Here is a 19,644-nt window from a genome sequence, read left to right as displayed (position 1 = left end):
AGTTTTTGCATGATGACTCATTTTGGATTTTCTCATGTTCTGTTTATTGATTATTTAAGTTCATCAGAACTTCAGCTCTTAAGGTGCCTCTGGTGACTCTTTCTTCTAGGAACATGTCTCAGGAGCTTTGTCACACCTGTCCATTGGGGAGGCCCCAGCTACACCACAGCCTTCTATGACCTCAGAAGAAAGGAAGGAGCGGTGGGAACAGGGCCAGGCTGATTACATGGGAGCAGATTCTTTTGATAACATCAAGAAAAAACTTGACACTTACCTACAATAGAAGCACTGCCATTTCCCTGTGGACACATCCACGTCTTAGGCACATTTCTGATACTTAGTATGTGAAGCTGTTTGAAAAGTCTGTTACAGTTGTTAGAGGCTTTCACTAAACCTCATCAGATGAGGGTTTGGGCAGAAGAAAAGGTGAGAACTGGTCAGATGTTATAAAGTAGCAATTCTGTTATATGAATAAGTGCTCTGTTTAACCCTAAACTTTTTCAGAAACTTAATTTTTCAATTGCCAACATGTGTGGTAAAGGAAAGCCAACATTAAGCTACTGAGATGGTTCTCACAAGTGGTGCAGAACTTGACTCTCCATCTATCTCACTTCAAAACAAGATATGACACTGTCCCATATTTGTTTGTTGTACCTTTCACTAGACTTGCAATTTAGAATTGCCCAAAGCCTGTCAGAGAGTTAATTCCATTTCCAGGCTACCAGCCTTTATTAACACTGTGGGATGACTCATAAGTCTATCAGCTAGTGTTAGTTCACCAGTTTTCTATGCACCAAGAAGGCAGCATGCAGACTTACTTTTTTTTCAGTTCTGTCTACTTGAAAATTGCAGTGTGCTCTGATGGTTACCTGTGGTAGCACCGTATATAACAAATAAAGACTTATTGACATATCCTGGTTGTTTAAGTACTTCTCTACCTCACCCTTGGGGAAAAATCATTCAGTAATTTTTCAAAATTTGTGCAATTGGTCAGTTTCAAAAATATAAACCTTCACACTGGTATATGCTTTAAAATTAATCTAAGACATTTAAATCTATTCTCAAGTGATTGTGACAGATCTGATCAGTAGAGAAAAGTGAGATAAAAGGTACCTAGTCTATCTATCATACATTACATCCTTGGTGAGTATTCAGATAGTTTGACTCTTGATACTTTAAAATTATCAGGCCATGTCAGTAATTAGTATACTCAGTAGTCATTCAGAATTATCTGACTCATTCCTGGACCCAGTGATCTCTAGTGGTTTATTAAAAAAAAATACAAATATAAGTTTGTTAGACTCTGAATCTATGTATTCAGTCAGTCACCCTAAAGCAATGACCCACAATACCAATAGAGTGTAGGCTGTATTGGGTGGCAAGCTGTCAAGAGTGGGGCCTAAAACAACCTTTTATAACCAAAACAAAGTATCACAAATAATTCAGCAGAGAACATGAATGGGAAAAACAAGATTTAATTGACAAAAGCTGTAATGGCTTTTATGCCCTCACTTTTATGGTCCCTGTTTTCTTTTCTATTATATCCTATAGATACTAAGTCATTCCTATTTCTGTATGGCTGAATGAATACACAAAAGTTTGGATACCTAAAGACAAGAATGACTAGGCAGCCACTCAGAGGCTGGTAATAACTCCTTAACTTACTTAAATTATATTAGTGATAAAATATCTGTGTAGCTGAAAGTTTTTCCGTGTCCCACCTGGTCCTCAGCCACTCAGACCTAAGTAAACACACAGAGGTTTATATTAATTAAAACTGTTCGGCCATTAGCTCAGGCTTACTACTGACTAGCTTTTACACTTAAACTCAGCCCATTTTTGTTAAGCTATATGTTGCCACATGTTTTGTGGCTTTACCTGTGTGCCATTCATTATATGCTGTTCCCTGGATGGTAGGCTGGCATCTCTTGACTCTGCCTTTCTCTTCCCAGGATTTTCCTTGTCTGCTTATCCCACCTATACTTCCTGCCTGGCTATTGGCCAATCAGCGTTTTAGTAATTCAGTGTACAAAAGCATTATCCCACAGCATATCTAGGACACTTGGACTAGTAGACAATGAGTTGCTATGATCTTCAAGTACAAGAAACATTTACTGAAAATACTGAAGTGTCTCTGCCACTGGTCAGAACACATAATAGAAACACAAACCTCTTCTAGGTAATTTGGCTAAGTCATATGCTGCTTCCTTTTTTGGCTTCTGAGTCTGCTAGAGATAAACAGAATTCCACCTTATTTTTGTGGCTAAGCAATATGTAATCCAAATAAAGTAAATAGGAACCAGTATGATTGGAAATATTTAATTTAGAAAATATTTATAAACATCAAATTCTGTGAAATCAAGAACTGAATTGTTTGTTCTCTTTTTAATACAGCACAAGAAATTAAGCTTTAAGGTGAAAAGCTTATATGATGTTTAGATTTCATATAATAGGTATTTAGTGAAGTCTATTGATATTATTAGAGTTAGAAACAGTACATAGCACAATAAGTATGAAGGTGTATCAAGCCCTGTGGCTACAGTGTCACCAAATGGCCTACCATTTCTTTGGTAGGCTTCATCTTTCCTCACTTTCATTTTTCAAAGATGCCTTAATTAAACCTTACTGAAAAAAAATCTTACAAAATTGTTTCCATGCAGCTCAAATTTCAGAATACCCACAAACCCCTGAAAGTTTATGTGGGAGCCCACAGAGACTATGGGCTAGTGAGACCTTACTCAGGGTCAGAGAATTTAGGCTTGCTTTACTCAGCAGGGCTGAATAATGAGATGATTTGGCCACAGGCAAGTTTACCAGGTGTTTAGAAGGATCTACACTTGGCTGTACAGTGTGCTTTGATCCTGCAAGGGGGAGGTCTTTTGCATCTCCCCTTGACATATAAAAAACCCTTTTGAATAACTGAAGTGGCTGTTGAATATTGATCCAGGCCCTCCCGAAGCTATCTTGTGTTTCTGTCTTTCTTCTCGTCGTCTAGGCCTCTCTATCTGATATTTTCTTATCCCTCTCCCCTCCACCTAAGAACCCTTCAAAGGGTGGGAGCTGGAATCTCACAAGTTTATAATAAGATGTATAAAAGAGGCAGTAACTCAAATTATAAGGTGGACATTTATGGAAGTGATCAATATGCCCTTACATTTCTATCCCCTTGTGAGCAATATACTCACTGATAATAAACTAAATAGGATTATTTCTAATCCTAAAAGTATAATTTTAAGGACAAAATCTATGATTTCGTACACAGTTATTATAATAATTCCCACTGTTCTTAAAATGAGGAAATTAAATGGAACCCAATATTTCAATACATTTTATATAAACTTCAATATACACTAAGATCTGAATGAGAATTTCAACAGGTATACAAAACTTAAATATAAATGAATAAATTACAGTAACTGTACTTTTTAAAGTGTTTCAATGAAAAATGTGCAACAGTCATCTTTATAGAAGTGAGACAATCTTTTTTTCTGTTAAAAAGAAAATAGTCATTATTTGATGACACCAAGGAAGGTAAATTTTTTTTAGGTTTTTATTGATTTTAAATTCAAAGAAAAATTCAGTTTGAAACACAATTAGAAATACAATATTTTCAGTATATTTCTAAGTAATAAAACAACATAGCATCAAATTTTTATTCCAATGGTTTATGTATCTTGAATTAACTTTTTTATTAATACTTAATATACTAAAAAGTTTGCTTGATAAACTTGATTGCTATGAATATGTTTTAAAGCACAGTGCTGTAGTTTTCTGGGTAAGTTTATCTGTAATTAAATAGGTAAGTTGGGTTTCTTTCTTGTTTGTTTGGGCCAGAAACAGTTTATACTTAATCTCATTGTGTGGGTACTACAGAACCCTAATCCCATATGTGATGAGACTGGATTTATATGTGATGCTAGTCCTACAAGTTTCCTGTGGGGTTCCTAAGCGCAGCAGTCCAATCCCAGTCATTCCACATTCACCCCTGCAAAAATGTCGTCCTGAAAACCATGCCTGCCTCATCTGTTATTATGAGAAATGGGGCTGAGAAGATTCTTGCTGGTTAATCCTGTTCTCTTAGAGCAAAAACAGGTTGGGGAAGATTTGGTGAGAGAGACATATGGCATATACCTTACTAGGGTACCTATCATTTCTTTCAGTCAAGTCTCTTGTAGCATAAATAAAATCTGAGATGTTCTTTAGTATGTGCCATAATCCATGAAGCTTTTCTCAGGAATCTCTTGTCTGGATTTAAAAAAAAAATCCACAGGAAAATAATACTACTAATTACACAACCTGACTGCTTATTTATTTTAAATATGACTCAAACTCATCTATAATTCTGTGGCAACTAGTAAGTTTTCTTATTAACAAAAAAGGATAAAAAAGTTTGGATAAATTAGTGAAATTCCAATATTAAATTCTGATTCTAAACACACAAAGGCATTTTTACATTCAGGACTAAGATGTCTTTAAGATTTAAAACGACTTTGAAGGTCATCCAGCCCAACTTCCATCCCAATTATCATGCCACTCACATAGAGTAGTAGTCTTCTGTATTATAAAAATTTAAAGTTATTTCCAGAAACCCTACATAAATAAAAACAATTTATAGAAAGATCTATTTAAATCACATAATTTAAGCATTCAAACAAACTGGGTAGAACTGGTTCCCTCACCCCTACAGACTAATTACACCATGTGCTTCTATCATTACATTTAAATAATGAATGTAGTACCACTTCACTAAAATGGACACACAACTTTGATGTGATCCCTAACTTTTTCTAAATACATACTGCAAGTCACATACATAAATTACATCTCAACAAAGCTATAAAAAATTGCAATTAACTTGCTCCCTTGAACTTTGGTCTTTCACTTAAGGTTTGGTTATGGATGCAACTATAGCTTTTGAACATCCAATAAAATCTTTCTTATAGTCTGCATACATATTTGTTAATAATTTACAAGGACTGTGGATCCACTGAATCACCATTTAAAGACTTTGGTGAATAACAAAATATTTCCAACAAAGAAAAACTAATCTACGGGTCAAAAGTATAAACTAGGACCACACTTAAGTATGAAGATGTGGAGTACATGGGAGATGTAGGAAAATACTCAGCAAAGACATTACGAAAAGCTGGAGAGCAAAAGAACTTCTATGACCTCCTCTTTCAGGCCAGTTTACAATGGAACTTACTGCTATTTGAAGTATCATTAAATATAAGATTCATATATAGAAGAGATATAACAATAATACCACTTCATTAATATAAAATATGCCCCATATAGAAAGAATATTCTCTAGATCTTTCTTAAATCTGTATTTTTCATGTGTAAAACTTAGGTATCTGTTCCAACTGACTTTACAAAATCCCACAAATTATAAATCAATTAAAGTTCTGATTTCATTGATTTTAGCTTGTTTCATTTCATTAGCATCTGTTTTTTTAGTTCCAAAAGCTCCAGCTGCAAGTTCTCTTTTTTTTTTTTTTTTTGGTTTTTCAAGACAGGGTTTCTCTGTGTAGCTTTGTGCCTTTCCTGGAACTCACTTGGTAGCCCAGGCTGGCCTTGAACTCACAGAGATCCGCCTGCCTCTGCCTCCCAAGTGCTGGGATTAAAGGCATGTGCCACCACCGCCCGGCTGCAAGTTCTCTTTTTGTGTTTTGTATTTTCAACGTATTTTCTTCAACAGAATCCTTTACAATGAACTTCAGGAAAAAAAAATGAAGTTGGTTAGGAACTTTTCAGGTAACAAAGTTTTTTTTGTTTTTGTTTTTTAAATTTTCTTTAAAAAAACCTTACTAAGAAAATTAGACTATACCTGAGCCACACAAAGGATTAACATGCTAATAACACTGCCCACTAAAGTCAGAAAGAATAAAAATAACAGCTTTAAAAGAATTTGTATTTCAACAATAACCAGATTTCAAAATCAAATGATTATATTATATATCCATACACACGTATATATGTAAATACATATTTATCTGTCAGGCCAGTTTACAATGGAAGTTATTGCTATTTGAAGTATCATTAAAAACAAGTTCATCTATAATACAGCTTCTTTTGTCATTGCAAGTAATAGGACATTTTATAGTATTCCAGTTAGGAATACTTTATTATTTCACATTTAAATGTATATATATAAATTATATATATATATAATATATATATATAAATAACCTTTTCTCAACATGCAATGAGGATATTTACAACATATGCAAGAGCTAAGCATGGCTTCCCTTTCTTACCCAATGTCATTTTTTTTTGTATGAAAAATATGGCTGAAAGCACAGAATTTATACCGCTGCCCACCATCATCACATGAGAAAAATCACACACACAAAATATATAGGTATCCTTATAGCTAGAATATTATCAAAATGAATTTAGTATTTTATATTAGGAGTCAAATCAAGCTTCCACAAATGACAGTCTTCACTTATATGAGGAGGTATGTGTCAATATGGCAACAGATTATTAAATTGATATTTGAATAAATTGAAACTTGATAAAATTCAACATTCCTGATAAATATCTTAAAAGTAATAAAATTCTCACCTAGGAATAAAAGTCTTATTCCATGTCCAAGTCTTATTCAAGATTTCCACTAGAAACTTTCCAGGAAAGCATTTAATGTGAAATAATAAAGTTTTCCTAATAAACACTATAATATAAAATGTCCTAGTTACTGTAATAACAATAGAAGTTGTATTATAGAACTTTACTGAAATACATTTAAAAAATTAGATACATTATTTAATATGTTTTTATTCAGAAACATTTCTTATTGCTAAAAATGATAGTTATCAAAGGAATTATAAATTTCATAAATCCTGAGCAATATTCCTCAAGTGGGATATAATGGTGTAGATTCAAATTTCCAATAATAACAGTGACAACTAATAAAACTTTGAAAATGAACATTAAAAAGAACTCTTTATCAGTTATCTAAACATACTTTCTAGACTCAGTAGAACCTAAGTCAAGCTGCAGAACCCACATTTAAAAGGCCAGACATGGAAGGATATGCTTTTAATTCCAGTGCTGGGGAGGTGGCAGGCAGATCTCTAAGATTCACTGGCAAACCAGCCTAGCCTGTAAGTTCCAGGCCCATGAAATGTATCTCAAAAACAAACAAACAACATCAAAAAAAGGTACATGGTGTTTGAGAAGCAACACCCTAGGTTGTCCTCTGGCATCCATATGCACATACCTGCATAACCACATAAACATACTTTTTTATTAAGTTATTTCTATTTATATGTGTGTGTAATGTGATGAATGCCAGAAGAGGGTGTTGGATGGTCTTCTGGAGCTGGAGGTGGTTGTGAGCTGTGTGATCTGTGTGATGTGAACCAAGCTTGGGTCTTCTAAGGAGCAGCAAGCACTCTTCACTGCTGAGCCATTTATACAGCTCCCAACACAAACATACTTGGTAAAAAAGTAAAGAGAATCATCAAGTATTGTTCTGAGAACAGGAAGACATCAGTGAAAAAGAATGGACTAAAAATAGACCCTATACACATTTCCTACTAGTAGAAAAGACTATGGGGGGGGGGGGGGACAGAAAAAAAAAAAAGAAAAGAAAAGACTATGGACTTTTCAAAACAAACCAAACTCCAAAAACACAAAAGGTAACAAAACAATTGCTTCTTCATTTGGAAAAGGAATAAGTGTAGAATCATTTCACAAAACACAGTATCTTCCAAAAGAATCAGAAGTAAATACAGAATGATTTTTTTTTTTTTTTTTGGTTTTTTGAGACAGGGTTTCTCTGTGTAGCTTTGCACCTTTCCTGAAACTCACTCTGTAGCCCAGGCTGGCCTCGGAACTCACAGAGATCTGCCTGGCTCTGCCTCCCGAGTGCTGGGATTAAAGGCATGCACTACCACTGCCCGGCCAGAATGATTTTTTCAAAGCACAAATAAAACCACCATCCCTAAGACATTAAAACCTAATATAAACAAAGAATGCTTTGACATCAATAAGGTAAAAGGTTCTTATAATGCTTACTTCTCTGTAACTACAGAAAAAAAAAAGACCTCTGAACAACATGTTCAAATAAAAATAGAGCACATTTGAAATCATAGTACTTTAAAATTTTTCTTGACAAAACGCTCAGAAAGTTTACAGACAAGAGCTGGGAATAAACCATTTCCAACATATATAATAAACTAAAATCAAAATGGAAAAAGAAGTCCCTGACTCTATGAAATTATTGGTACTACAAGCAAAAGCAAAGAAATGGACAAGTAGTTCACAGAAGGAAAAACAACCATGATCAGTAGACATATGGACTACATTTAAGGCCTGTGTTTAAGGTATATGCAAATTAGTACATGCTCATTAGCTTTTGGCCACACATACTATTCCATATGTCATAAAGACTATTATTGTTTGCTTTTTGTTTTGTAATGCTAGTGATCAAACCCAAGGCCTTCTATAGGCTAATAAGCACTCTATTGCTGAGCTACACTCCCAGGCATTTCATGGCCTACACTGAAGGCAACTTGAAGTTATTTAATAACCATTCTAAATCCACAAGTATAGTTTTGTGAATCTATCCTTAAGAAATACTAGTATATGTGCACAAAGATGTATGTACAGCATCTTTCATGACAGCATTGTTTTCATTACAAAACTGAAGACTATTTACTCATGATGGATCTGTGTGCAGGTAATAATGAAGATTCAGATTCACAGATACAAAAGAGAATGGTGGTTATGAGTGGTTGGGTAGTGGAGAGCAATGGGGAGTGTAAAGACTCCCTTATATAAAGTGAATATAGAAGGATTCTGTTAAGTACGACAGAAAAGTTCTATAGGAGGATGGTGATGATGACTGCACACTGTAGAGTATTCCTGATGCAGAAGAACTATGTATTTAAAATAATGGCTGAAATGATAAACTGTGTACACATTTTACCACAGTAAGAAAGTGTTGATCTAAATGCAGGTAGATAGTAAATCTTCAATACATGTTTAAGGGAAAAGAATATATTATAAAATAATAAAGTATTAACCTATTTTCTTTCAAATATTTTATGTTGAGATATATACATAAGAATGTATGTAGCTACAGAGGAAAAAAACCCCTTTGAACATGTTTGAAATTATGAAGGAGGAAAAAGGGTGTGTTTTACATTTTCTCCACAATTCTACTTCAGTCATGGCAGTAATGTATTCATATATTGCCTGTGTTACTTTTAAAAAGCAACATAATCTTAAAATAGGTAGCTTTAAAAACTCACTGTTGTGATGATAACCTCTTGCTTCTGGCCAAGTCGATGGCATCTGTCAAAGCACTGATCTTCTGCAGCAGGGTTCCAGGCCTAGGGAGAACAAAACTGTATGACTACTGCTTGGCTGTGTAAGTCTTCTGCACTAGTCCTTCATCTCATTATATGTATCATTCTTTTCTAATTGAATTCAAACACTGACATTACAGATGTTCCTGGAAGAAAGCTATTCCCCAATCACTATGAAGACAGGCAGCCTTCTCCCAGTATACTGCATTCCATCCACTTCAGCAATAGCTGAAGATATTACCTGAAATGTTTAAGACCAGTGTGTTTTAACATTCAGTGTTTCAGGTTTTTGGAATGTCTGCATAGATCCATAATCTAAAAAACCCAAAGTCCAAAACTTTTTGAAGTTCGAGTTAGTACTCTAACAGATTCAAGTTTTAGAGTATCTCAGATAGGGATGTTCAACTTGTGCCCAACAAATGCCTGACAGGTGTTGGGAGCAACAATATAATGATCTGCCACCTGATCAGAACACCTTGTGACTTTTCAGTGTAAAATGAAAGTTTTCAGTGTAAAATGTGACTTTCCAGTGTAAAAAGAAAATGCATTCTCTCAGATGGCTTAAATGACCACAGAAAAGATGTCATTCTCAGGCCCTCATATAAAAAAATTTCTCCTCTTTTGCTGATTTTCTTTTCCCCATTGATGAAATACAATACAAAAACGTTTCAAAGGTAGTCAAAAGTCCTAAAAGCTCTTTCAGATTTGTTGATGCAACCATATGTATCTATTTGTATCAGCTGGACTTCAAAAATAAACTTTAAAAGTACATCAGTTCTTTCTTAAGCTGAAGAAAATGATGAAATAAAGGAAAAGGAACACCCAGCTACAGAGTTCTTCAATAGCAGCCAAAAGGCTTCAAAATGATAGAGGCAGTCATGTTGGTGAGACTTTAGGGGTATAGCTTCTGACATGCTAATTAATATATATGAGGAAAGTTCAAGAGGTTCCAACTGGATAAAGAGCTACAGTCCACTAAGGAATTCTGAGAGTGGGAGAAATTAGTCTTCCTCAGGGATCATCTAATACCAAATGGTCAGCCCTGAAAAAAACATACACACAAATGACATTATACAGACTGAGCAGGTTATATTTATGCATTTAGGAATACACACATACATATATGTTTATAACAACAATTAATGAAATAGGCCATGAATTTAAAAGAGAGCAAAGTACATGAGAAGGTTTAGAGGGAGGAAAGGGAAGGGAGCAATGATATAATTACATTATAATCTCAAAAAAAGAAATTGCTGTCAAGGTAACCAGTACATTGCTCCTCACAGTGGCATTCTTAGAGGCAGAGGCATGCAGATCCCTATGAGTTCAAGTCCCATATAGCAAGCTCCACCCTGTCTCAAAATAAAAAAATTAAATTTGGGGGCTAGAGAGATGGGTCAATGGTTAAAGTGCATGCTTCTCTTTCAGAGGATTGGAATGCAGTTCTCAGCTCCCCATTCAAGCACTTCAAAATCACCAGTAACTCCAGCTCCAGGTTATCTGAAGCTTTCTGCCTAGATTCCTCAGGCACCTGCTATGCACATTGCAGATACATACACATAAATAAATAATGAAAGTTACAAAAAAGTTAAATTTGAAGATTCTTAAAAATGAAAGCAAGAGCTAGGGGTGGCTCAGTGGTATAGAATTTGCTGTGGAAACATGAGGACCTGGGTTTGAAATCCCCAGCAACCAAAGAGAAGCTGGGCATGGCTCCATGAGCTTGTATCAGTTTGGGGAACAGAGACAAGTAGATTCTAAGATTTCACTGGCCAGCAAGCCTGGACAAAATGGTGAGCTTCAGGTTCAATGACAGATCCTGTCTTGATGGAGTAACATGAACAGCAATAGAAAAAGACAGCCAACTTCATTCCCTGGTCTACATACTCACTTGTACAGATACACACTAAAACATATACACAACATACAAACCTGAAAACAGTATTTTGGGGTAACAGTACATTTACATTTACACAGCAAGTACTATCTGAAAATAGAAACAATCATAATTTATATGCAGATGATGTCATGCTTAAGCTGTCATTTTTTTCTTAGTTCCCTGGGGACTGAGAAAAGAAATACTTCTGCTGTTACTTTGCTGATGATTTAAAAGTTGTATATTTTCCAGTATAGAAGTTTGACTTCAGTATATATCAGATATGGTTTTCTAAAAACCTTATAAATTATTTGTATTTCACAGAAATTTTTAAGTTATTATACCAAGAGATGAAATCAATTGTTTGTATTGCCTATATTTTATTCCAAGGACAATGATATATCTAGTTTAAGTAACAGAAATCTAAATTATCTCACAATATAAAACATACAGAACTCATTCTCATATGTAATGATTAAGGAGGTAACCAGATTCATCAGGAACTCGTGATGTCCATTCAAATTTTACCCCAACACTTAGAGAATGCTTTATGAAAACTCATTTTCAATGAGTTTTCTGTCATTTTCAATGAGTTTTCTGTTGTTCAATCTTATTTTTCTGAGTGCTGGCTTTTGCTTTTAAGTTAGAAATGACATGGAAAAGTATGGCAAGTTCAGTGAAAATTAATCTACTACAAGAGTGCTAAAACATTCTGACACTGTTTTTTTAAACTATAACTTGAGTGGCCAACTTAAGCAAGACAAAATAATTTTGGACTCTGTTCTAAAAATGAACTTTTAGGATTATCAACTGAATTACTTAGTATGACATAACATACAAAATTTTTAAAACAGTAACCATAAATTTTAACTTTAGACTTAACCATAGCACTAAGAAAATTTACATCACTGCTACCCATGATTTGCACCCATGGAAGTGGTTACAACATGACTCTAGGAAGGTTAACCTCAAAAAGGAAACACACATACATACACACATACACACACACACACACACACACACACACAAAAGTCATGACACATGCACCAAGCTAGGAAGCCTTAAAGGAATAACTAAGATTCTTAATCTCAGTAAAATGTCTACATGTTAACATGTTTTAAATCTTCTGGTTCAAGGAGCAAGCCTTGAACCATAAATCTTAAATGCATCAGTATACAGAACTTGTACAGGATTACTCTGGCCCACATAGCACATTGAGCAAATTAGAATTTAAAACCAGTCTATGGTCCTTATACCTAAAGAGTCCATTCTGTACATTCTGAAAAATACACTCCTATGTATATGCAACCTCAGATCGTTTGTCTTTGTGAGAAAAGTGCAGAGTGAATTGTGGTTCTCTTATTTCTAGGTCCTGAATTACACAACTACAAGTGACTGCACTCTATCAGCTAATAAAACTTACCCAGAACATGTTGATGGACAGCTGAACCTGAATCAGCTAGGATATATATTTAAAATATACATTTTAGGTCTCCTTCAGGAATTCCTAAGTCTCAGAAGAAAGAGGTTTAAAATTGCATTTGACCTAATTTTTAGGCAAAATAGAGGCAGCACCACAACAGGAGTCACTATGTGATTTATAGTCAGATTTCCAATGTTTTATCATACAACACAAAGTAAGATCTCATTAGTGTGCTGCTTACTGAATCTTAAAAGCATTGTAACAGGCATGTTTTATGTACTCAGAAGAATAGAAATACACAGAATAGTACTTAAGAACACACAAACTGGGCATACTGTTTAATTTTATTTACTCTTCTGTGACCAGTTTCCTCATCTGAAAATAAGGATAATGTTACCTTTTCACAATTAATTGTAACTACAAAGGCATCTACCAAACAGGTTGTTTCTTTTTCTTTCTTTTAGTTTGGTGGCCTGGGGTAGTGGGGAAGATAACATTTTGAAAAGTCTATATAAGTACTTACTGGATCCATTAAGAACACTCGAGAAGCTGCACAAAGATTCAAGCCAACTCCACCTGCTTTTAAGGACAGTAACATTATAGTGGGAGATCCTGCTTCTGTGTTTTGAAAACATTGAATTGATTCAACTCTTTTCTTTTGAGCCATGGAACCATCTAAACGAGTAAACACGAATCCAGAGGCTCTAATGAGAAAAAGAAAACAGACAGGTAATATTATACTATAAAAAATATTAAATAGTTAACAAATTTTAGTTAAACAAAATTCTTTCACTATTTATGTAGTACTAAAGATCAGTCAAACCCAAGGCCTTGCACAAGCTAAGTAAGCACTTTCATAGCTACTACACATTCAATCCTTCATTCATTTCTCAATAAAGCACCTAGCTGCCTGCCAAATACTAAGTCAATTATTTCCTGATTAATTCAGAACTTAATTTTGAGATATACTCAGGAGAAGTTCTGCGGTTACATGGAATATCATTTTAAACAGATGAAATGACTAAACCTGGTAAAACATTTTTTTTGCTATCAAACAACCCACAAGTACTAAATCCTCCTATGTGAAGTAGAAAGCACTGTTAAACTTACTTAAGTGGTGTTTCTATTAAAGACAGGAATGTGGTAAACTGAGAAACAACTAAACTTTTTATGTTGGGGTTCTTTGTCCTTAATTCAACCAAAGCATGCATTAGAGCATTAATCTGAAAAAAACAAAACAAAACAAAAACCCATTGTATCCATTAGATTCCATCTCAATTGGTAAGATAAGTCCAAACATTCTAGTTTTTAAAAATTTATTAGCACACACAAATTTTAATCAGGTTCACATAATGCAGTATTCACTGAACAAATCCCAACATTGAAAAGGTTTTCATATAATTTAACTAAAAAGCAAAAGTAAAAGAATAGAGACTGAAAAAAATACCATAATAATCCAAATCCCTTTCTTTTCCAACTTAAATTTAACACTAAATATCAATACAAGCCAGTAGCACCAAAAGAATATGCAATGACAGGATTAAAACAGAATTACAATTACTATTTTATATGATATTTCCTCATTAAATACAAAATAGAATATCTGCACATGGCTACTTTACCTTTGAACTGGATGTCCATTCCATATTGGACTTTTTCTCACTGTCACATGCCAATTCTTCTGGAGGATATTCTAATAAATTATCTCCATGTATATTATTTCTGCATAAAGGGCATTTAGCATGTGGCTACATATAAAAGATCAAAGAATGAATCACACTTGTCATAAGGATAGAGATATAAATTTATCTAAATTTTCTGAAAGTTCTACATTTCTTATGGTTAACATTTTATTCAGGCTTTTTGTCACATTCATCAACCTATACCTGAACTCCAAACATACAAACATGTCCTCAAGTTGTAAGAGACATATATAAAGGACAGTGTAAAAGAGTACAGTCTTGACTAATGGCAGCTCATAGCACTGAGTATCATCTGCTACTAAGTAAAATGTGATGAATAATTTCTTGAACTTAACTATAATACAGTAAACATGCATGCAATTCTCCAAAAGAAGTCTCATCTGTGGGTTTCAACCCTGTTTGGCATATCAGATATTTACATTACAATTCATAACACTACTAAAATTACAATTATGAAGTAGCAGCAAAATAATTTTATGGTTGGTGGTCACCACACCATGAGGAAATGTATTAAAGGGTTGCAGCATTGGGAAGGTTGAGAACCACTGCAAGGGTTTATAAAACTTGTAGTTTATAAAGCTTATAAGAGCTTGAGAAGTCCATAGCTCTCAAATACTACAAGTTCATTCAAAGCAAAATCTAATAAAATGAGGTTGTATCTTAACTAGATACTCAGTATCATTGCAAAACAAAAAGATACTAAAATTTAAACATTAAAAATCTATTCAAAGAACTACCTCTTAGGAAGGAAAGATAAATGACTGGGGGGAGTAGAAAAGGGTAGTAGTTCATACAGCTATGTTTACTTTATAGTCAAGCCTATAACTGTAATTTATGTATTTTCCCACATGTATGTAACACATCAATTTGAAATATTTTTAATTTGTATTAGCTGAAAGATTGCTTAAAGTATTATCCAGTTTCAAACATTTTCCAAAAAAGAATCTAGCCCTACTTTATTCTACTTTGTTCAACATGGCAAAGAGCTGTATGTGTCAATCAGATTCCTGAGACATAGCTGAGACAGATTAGGGTGATAAAGTACAATATCATCAGATTTTGAACTTAGTTTAAGAAAAAAATACAATAAATAGTTTACTTTAAATATATTATACTAAATTAAAATAAACACTTTGCTTTTTACTTTTTAAAAAATGTGGCTACTATAAAACTTAAATTCCTTGTGTCTCACTTTATTAATGTATTTAATTGAACACAAGGATCTAAAATTTAGAACTAGCATTACTGACTAAAACATAGTGCCTCCCAAAAGTAATGCCTTTTAATTTATGATAAATACATCACCTGAAATAATTAACTGTGAAAGGTGCATTATTAAATTCAAGTTAGAACATGTTATCATCCCTGGACTTGGTTGGGTTTTCATTACACCAAAGAAAGTTGTACCACTCCATCAAACACTGACTCCATACTGAACAACAAACTAACCTGCTCACTTTGAATGACCTGGCAAATACAAGGTTTACATAAAACATGTGCACAATGTGTTATCACAGGAACTGTTAATGAATCCAGGCAAACTGCACATTCTTCATCTGAACCAGAGCTCAGAATTAACTTCATCTTCTTTATTAATGTCTTTCTCAGTTCTTCAGGTGTATCATTTCCTAGAAAAAAAAAAAAGAGGCTCAAAAATTAGCTGCAAAACAAACTTTGTAATGTAACTAGAATAGTTTATCTTCCATAAGGAACTTTGCTTAATTATCTTTCATCTTTATTCTGGCACTTGCAAAACACATCATAAATTTGGAATTCTAAGAAAAACTCAGAAGATGCCATCTCACTTGATACACACCACACAAGCATAAAATAGTATCTGCCACAATAGCAGCATATGAGAAAGAACTAGTTTGAATGTTCTTCTGGAAATTCTGCAAAGACATCATACTTCCACTTCATTCATAAAAAAATTCTTGGAGTGTAGCTTGAGTTTTCCTGCCTGGCCCACAGTCAGGGCAAATCTCTCTCACCTGCCAGTCCCACAGCCGCTCAGACCCGACCAAGTAAACACAGAGACTTATATTGCTTACAAACTGTATGGCCATGGCAGGCTTCTTGCTAACTGTTCTTACAGCTTAAATTAATCCATTTCCATTAATCTATACCTTGCCACATGGCTCGTGGCTTACCGGCATCTTCACATGCTGTTTGTCATCATGGCGGCTGACAGTGTCTCTCTGACTCAGCCTTCCACTTCCAAGCTTTATTCTCCTCCTTGTCCCGCCTATACTTCCTGCCTAGCCAATGGCCAATCAGTGTTTTATTTATTGACCAATCAGCAACACATTTGCCATACAGACCATCCCACAGCATTGGAGCCAGAAAGATTGCTCAGCAGGTAAAGACACCTGTCACCATGCTTGACAACATGACCCACATGGAATGGAAAGAACTGACTCTTGCAAGATGTCCTGTGACCTCCACAAATGCATCCATGCATATACATATACAAATACATAAAGGTGTTAATTTTTAAAAATCTTAACTAGTTGAGTGATGGTGGTGTACGCCTTTAATCCCAGCACTTGGGAGGCAGAGGCAGGAGGATCTCAGTGAGTTTGAGGCCAGCCTGGTCTACCAAGTGAGTTCCAGGACAGCCAGTAGTGTTACTCAGAAAAATCCTGTCTCAATTAAAACAAAAACAAAAACATCTTTTTTTTTTTTGGTTTTTCGAGACAGGATTTCTCTGTGTAGCTTTGCGCCTTTCCTGGAACTCACTTGGTAGTCCAGGCTGGCCTTGAACTCACAGAGATCCAACTAGCTCTGCCTCCAGAGTGCTGGAAATAAAGGCGTGCATCACCACCACCCGGCAACAAAAAAATCTTAACTAAAGCAAGGCATAAATACCTAAGTTACAGACCAAATTCAAGTCATATAAAAATATGTCCTTCTGATTGAAATATTTAGCAAATATAATGTTATGAACCAATCACATTTCCTTACCGGAAAGACCACTCGAAGACATTCCATTTGTAAGAAGATGAATATGACAACAAATCTGCCACAATCTAAGCAGAAGACTCAAAACATCTGCATAGCGTGCAAGAACAGTCCCTTCAGTAAAATACCTAGAGATAAAATGTCAAACTATCAACATCTCTAAACAAGAATAAAAACAAAAGCCACCTCATCTTTAATAAAACCAAGGGAAAAAAATCAGCTAGGAAAATGTAAATAAGCATTGACTACATTCCTCAGCTGGTTCTTCAAAATAAGAGGCACAATGAAAGAGAAATTAGTGTCTCTCATGAGAAAACAGAAATAGGGTATATGCATGGTGACCCGAATTTTCTAGTCCAATTTATGCACACACACACACATACACAAACAACAAACACACACACACACACACACACACACACACACACACGGGGGGGGGTTAGGGGAAAGTTGTGGCACAATACTCAATTTTATAAGCAATTATAATGCTTAATCACTGTTGTATAAACATCAATAAAACCTAGAAGAATTCACATGTGACTCCTATGAATAAGAAAACTGGGTATTTCTTCATGGCCTTGGACATAGCTAGGACCTTTATATGAATCTGGACAAACAGCTAGGCCAGAAAGAACTTAAGATAGTCAGATATTGAATAACCAACATAGAGAAAACAAAGGTAGTGAAAGAAAACTCACCAGAAAAAAATAAAAATTATGACTGTGAGCACTGCCACAATTTAACATCACTCAAAAACAACTCCCACCAAAGAATAAGAGTTCATGGCAAAGATAAAGAAACTTTACAAGATGCAGCATATCAACACAAGAGATCCAAGACAAACCTGAGTATAACAAAGAAAAGGAAATCACCAGAGAAAGGAAGAGTCACACTATGTCTTAGTTACGGTTTCTATTGCTGTGAAGAGACACCATATGTAACTGGAAGTTTTCCTGTGTCCTGCCCAGCCCTGCAGCCAGTCAGACTCAAATAAACATACATAGGGTTATATTAATTAAGAACTGTGGCTCGTATGGCCTATGGCTCAAGCTTCTTGCTAGCTAGCTCTTAACTAAACTCAGCCCATATCTATTAATCTATATGTTGCCCCATGTTCCATGGCTTTATCTGTGTGCCATTACATGCTGCTCCCTGGTCAGTGGGATGGCGTCTCCTCCGCCTCTGCCTTTCTTCTTCCTGTCTCTCTCCTGGATTTCCCGCCTGCCTCTAAGCTGCCTTGTCATAGGCCAAATAGCTTTATTTATCAACCAATCAAAGCAACACATATTCACAGCATACAGAAAGAATCCCACAGCAACCATGACCATGGCAACTCTTATAAAGAAAAACATTTCATTGGGGCTGGCTTACAGTTCAAAGGTTTAGTCCATCGTTATCATGGCAAAGAGCATGGTGGGAGGAAGGCAGACACAGTGCTGGAGAGGTAGTTGAGAGTTCTACATCTAGATCAGCAGACAGCAGGAAGAGAGTGCCACACTGGGTCTGGCTTGAGCATCTGAGACCTCAATACCCACCTCTACAGTGACACACTTCCTCCAGCAAGGCCATATCTACTCAAACTAGGCCACACCTCCTAATAGTGCCACTCCCACTGAGCCTAAGGGGCCATTTTTATTCAAATCATGACACACTAAAACCACTGACAAAGCCATATGAAAGGAAATGGGACTGAGAAAACAAAAATTAGTTATAAAGGATTATAAAAAATCAATACCAATAAAAAGCAGATAAAAGACATTTAAAAGACACAAAAAATAAAAACAAAAAAAATACAACAAAAAAGTACATTTTCTTTTTAAAAAAGCGTGTGTAAGGGAGGGATATATACATAGAATCCAAAGATTTAAATGGTGCTATTGTTTGGCTGGAACCACATGCTTCTTCACCTATAACTCTCACTAAGCATGAGCCCACTGACACCCTCCACCCCTCCCCATGTTGTCCCATGCCAACAGGAAGAAGCCAGATTTGAACTGGCACCCTAATACCCAAAAAGTCCCATTCCTCTCTCCAAACCCCTCCCTTACAGAGAATCTCCAACAAAGAAAAACTGCCAAAAAGCCCAGTTCTGCATTCTTGGAGGCTATGGTGGCTCATCCCCTGAAGTTGCCAGTGGCCCAAGTCCCCACCCAAAGTGTTATAATTGGGCACAAACCCAGTCTGTGGCAGACACGTCATCACCCCTCACCTACAGGGTACATAAGTGCCCTGCTTTAGTTCGGCCATGTGACTTTCTTCTGCCCCTTCTCCCACCTCGATCTCTGGTGGCTGGAGGATTCATTCAGGAGTTGTTTTGCTCAAAATAAACCTGTTCTTTTACTTTTTCAATTTGGTTTGATC

General features: G+C 35.3%; 2 protein-coding genes across 3 annotated transcripts in view; one reads left to right on the top strand and one right to left on the bottom strand.

The window, feature by feature from the left end:
• The window catches only part of Gyg1 (glycogenin 1), a 36,320-nt gene extending 35,408 nt beyond the window's left edge, over positions 1–912 (top strand). For both annotated transcript variants that reach the window (XM_052732097.1, XM_052732098.1), the window contains one exon: positions 110–912. In XM_052732097.1, coding sequence (XP_052588057.1) covers positions 110–283 — 174 coding nt within the window. In that variant the 3' untranslated portion in view covers positions 284–912. The remainder of the gene's footprint in view (positions 1–109) is intronic.
• Positions 913–1,029: 117 nt separating this feature from the next.
• The window catches only part of Hltf (helicase like transcription factor), a 105,197-nt gene continuing 86,582 nt past the window's right edge, over positions 1,030–19,644 (bottom strand). Inside the window, 8 exon segments of the mRNA XM_052732099.1 lie at positions 1,030–5,494; positions 5,670–5,717; positions 9,264–9,344; positions 13,143–13,323; positions 13,730–13,842; positions 14,242–14,367; positions 15,772–15,950; positions 17,287–17,411. Of these exon segments, the coding sequence (XP_052588059.1) occupies positions 5,390–5,494; positions 5,670–5,717; positions 9,264–9,344; positions 13,143–13,323; positions 13,730–13,842; positions 14,242–14,367; positions 15,772–15,950; positions 17,287–17,411 (958 nt within the window). The 3' untranslated portion in view covers positions 1,030–5,389.

The sequence above is a fragment of the Peromyscus californicus genome, unplaced genomic scaffold, assembly GCF_007827085.1.
Source record: "Peromyscus californicus insignis strain IS unplaced genomic scaffold, ASM782708v3 Scaffold_9__1_contigs__length_137607984, whole genome shotgun sequence".
In the NCBI taxonomy this organism is placed as follows: domain Eukaryota; kingdom Metazoa; phylum Chordata; class Mammalia; order Rodentia; family Cricetidae; genus Peromyscus; species Peromyscus californicus.
The sequence above is the reverse complement of the archived record's forward strand: the minus strand, read 5'-3'. Positions and strand labels throughout refer to the sequence as shown.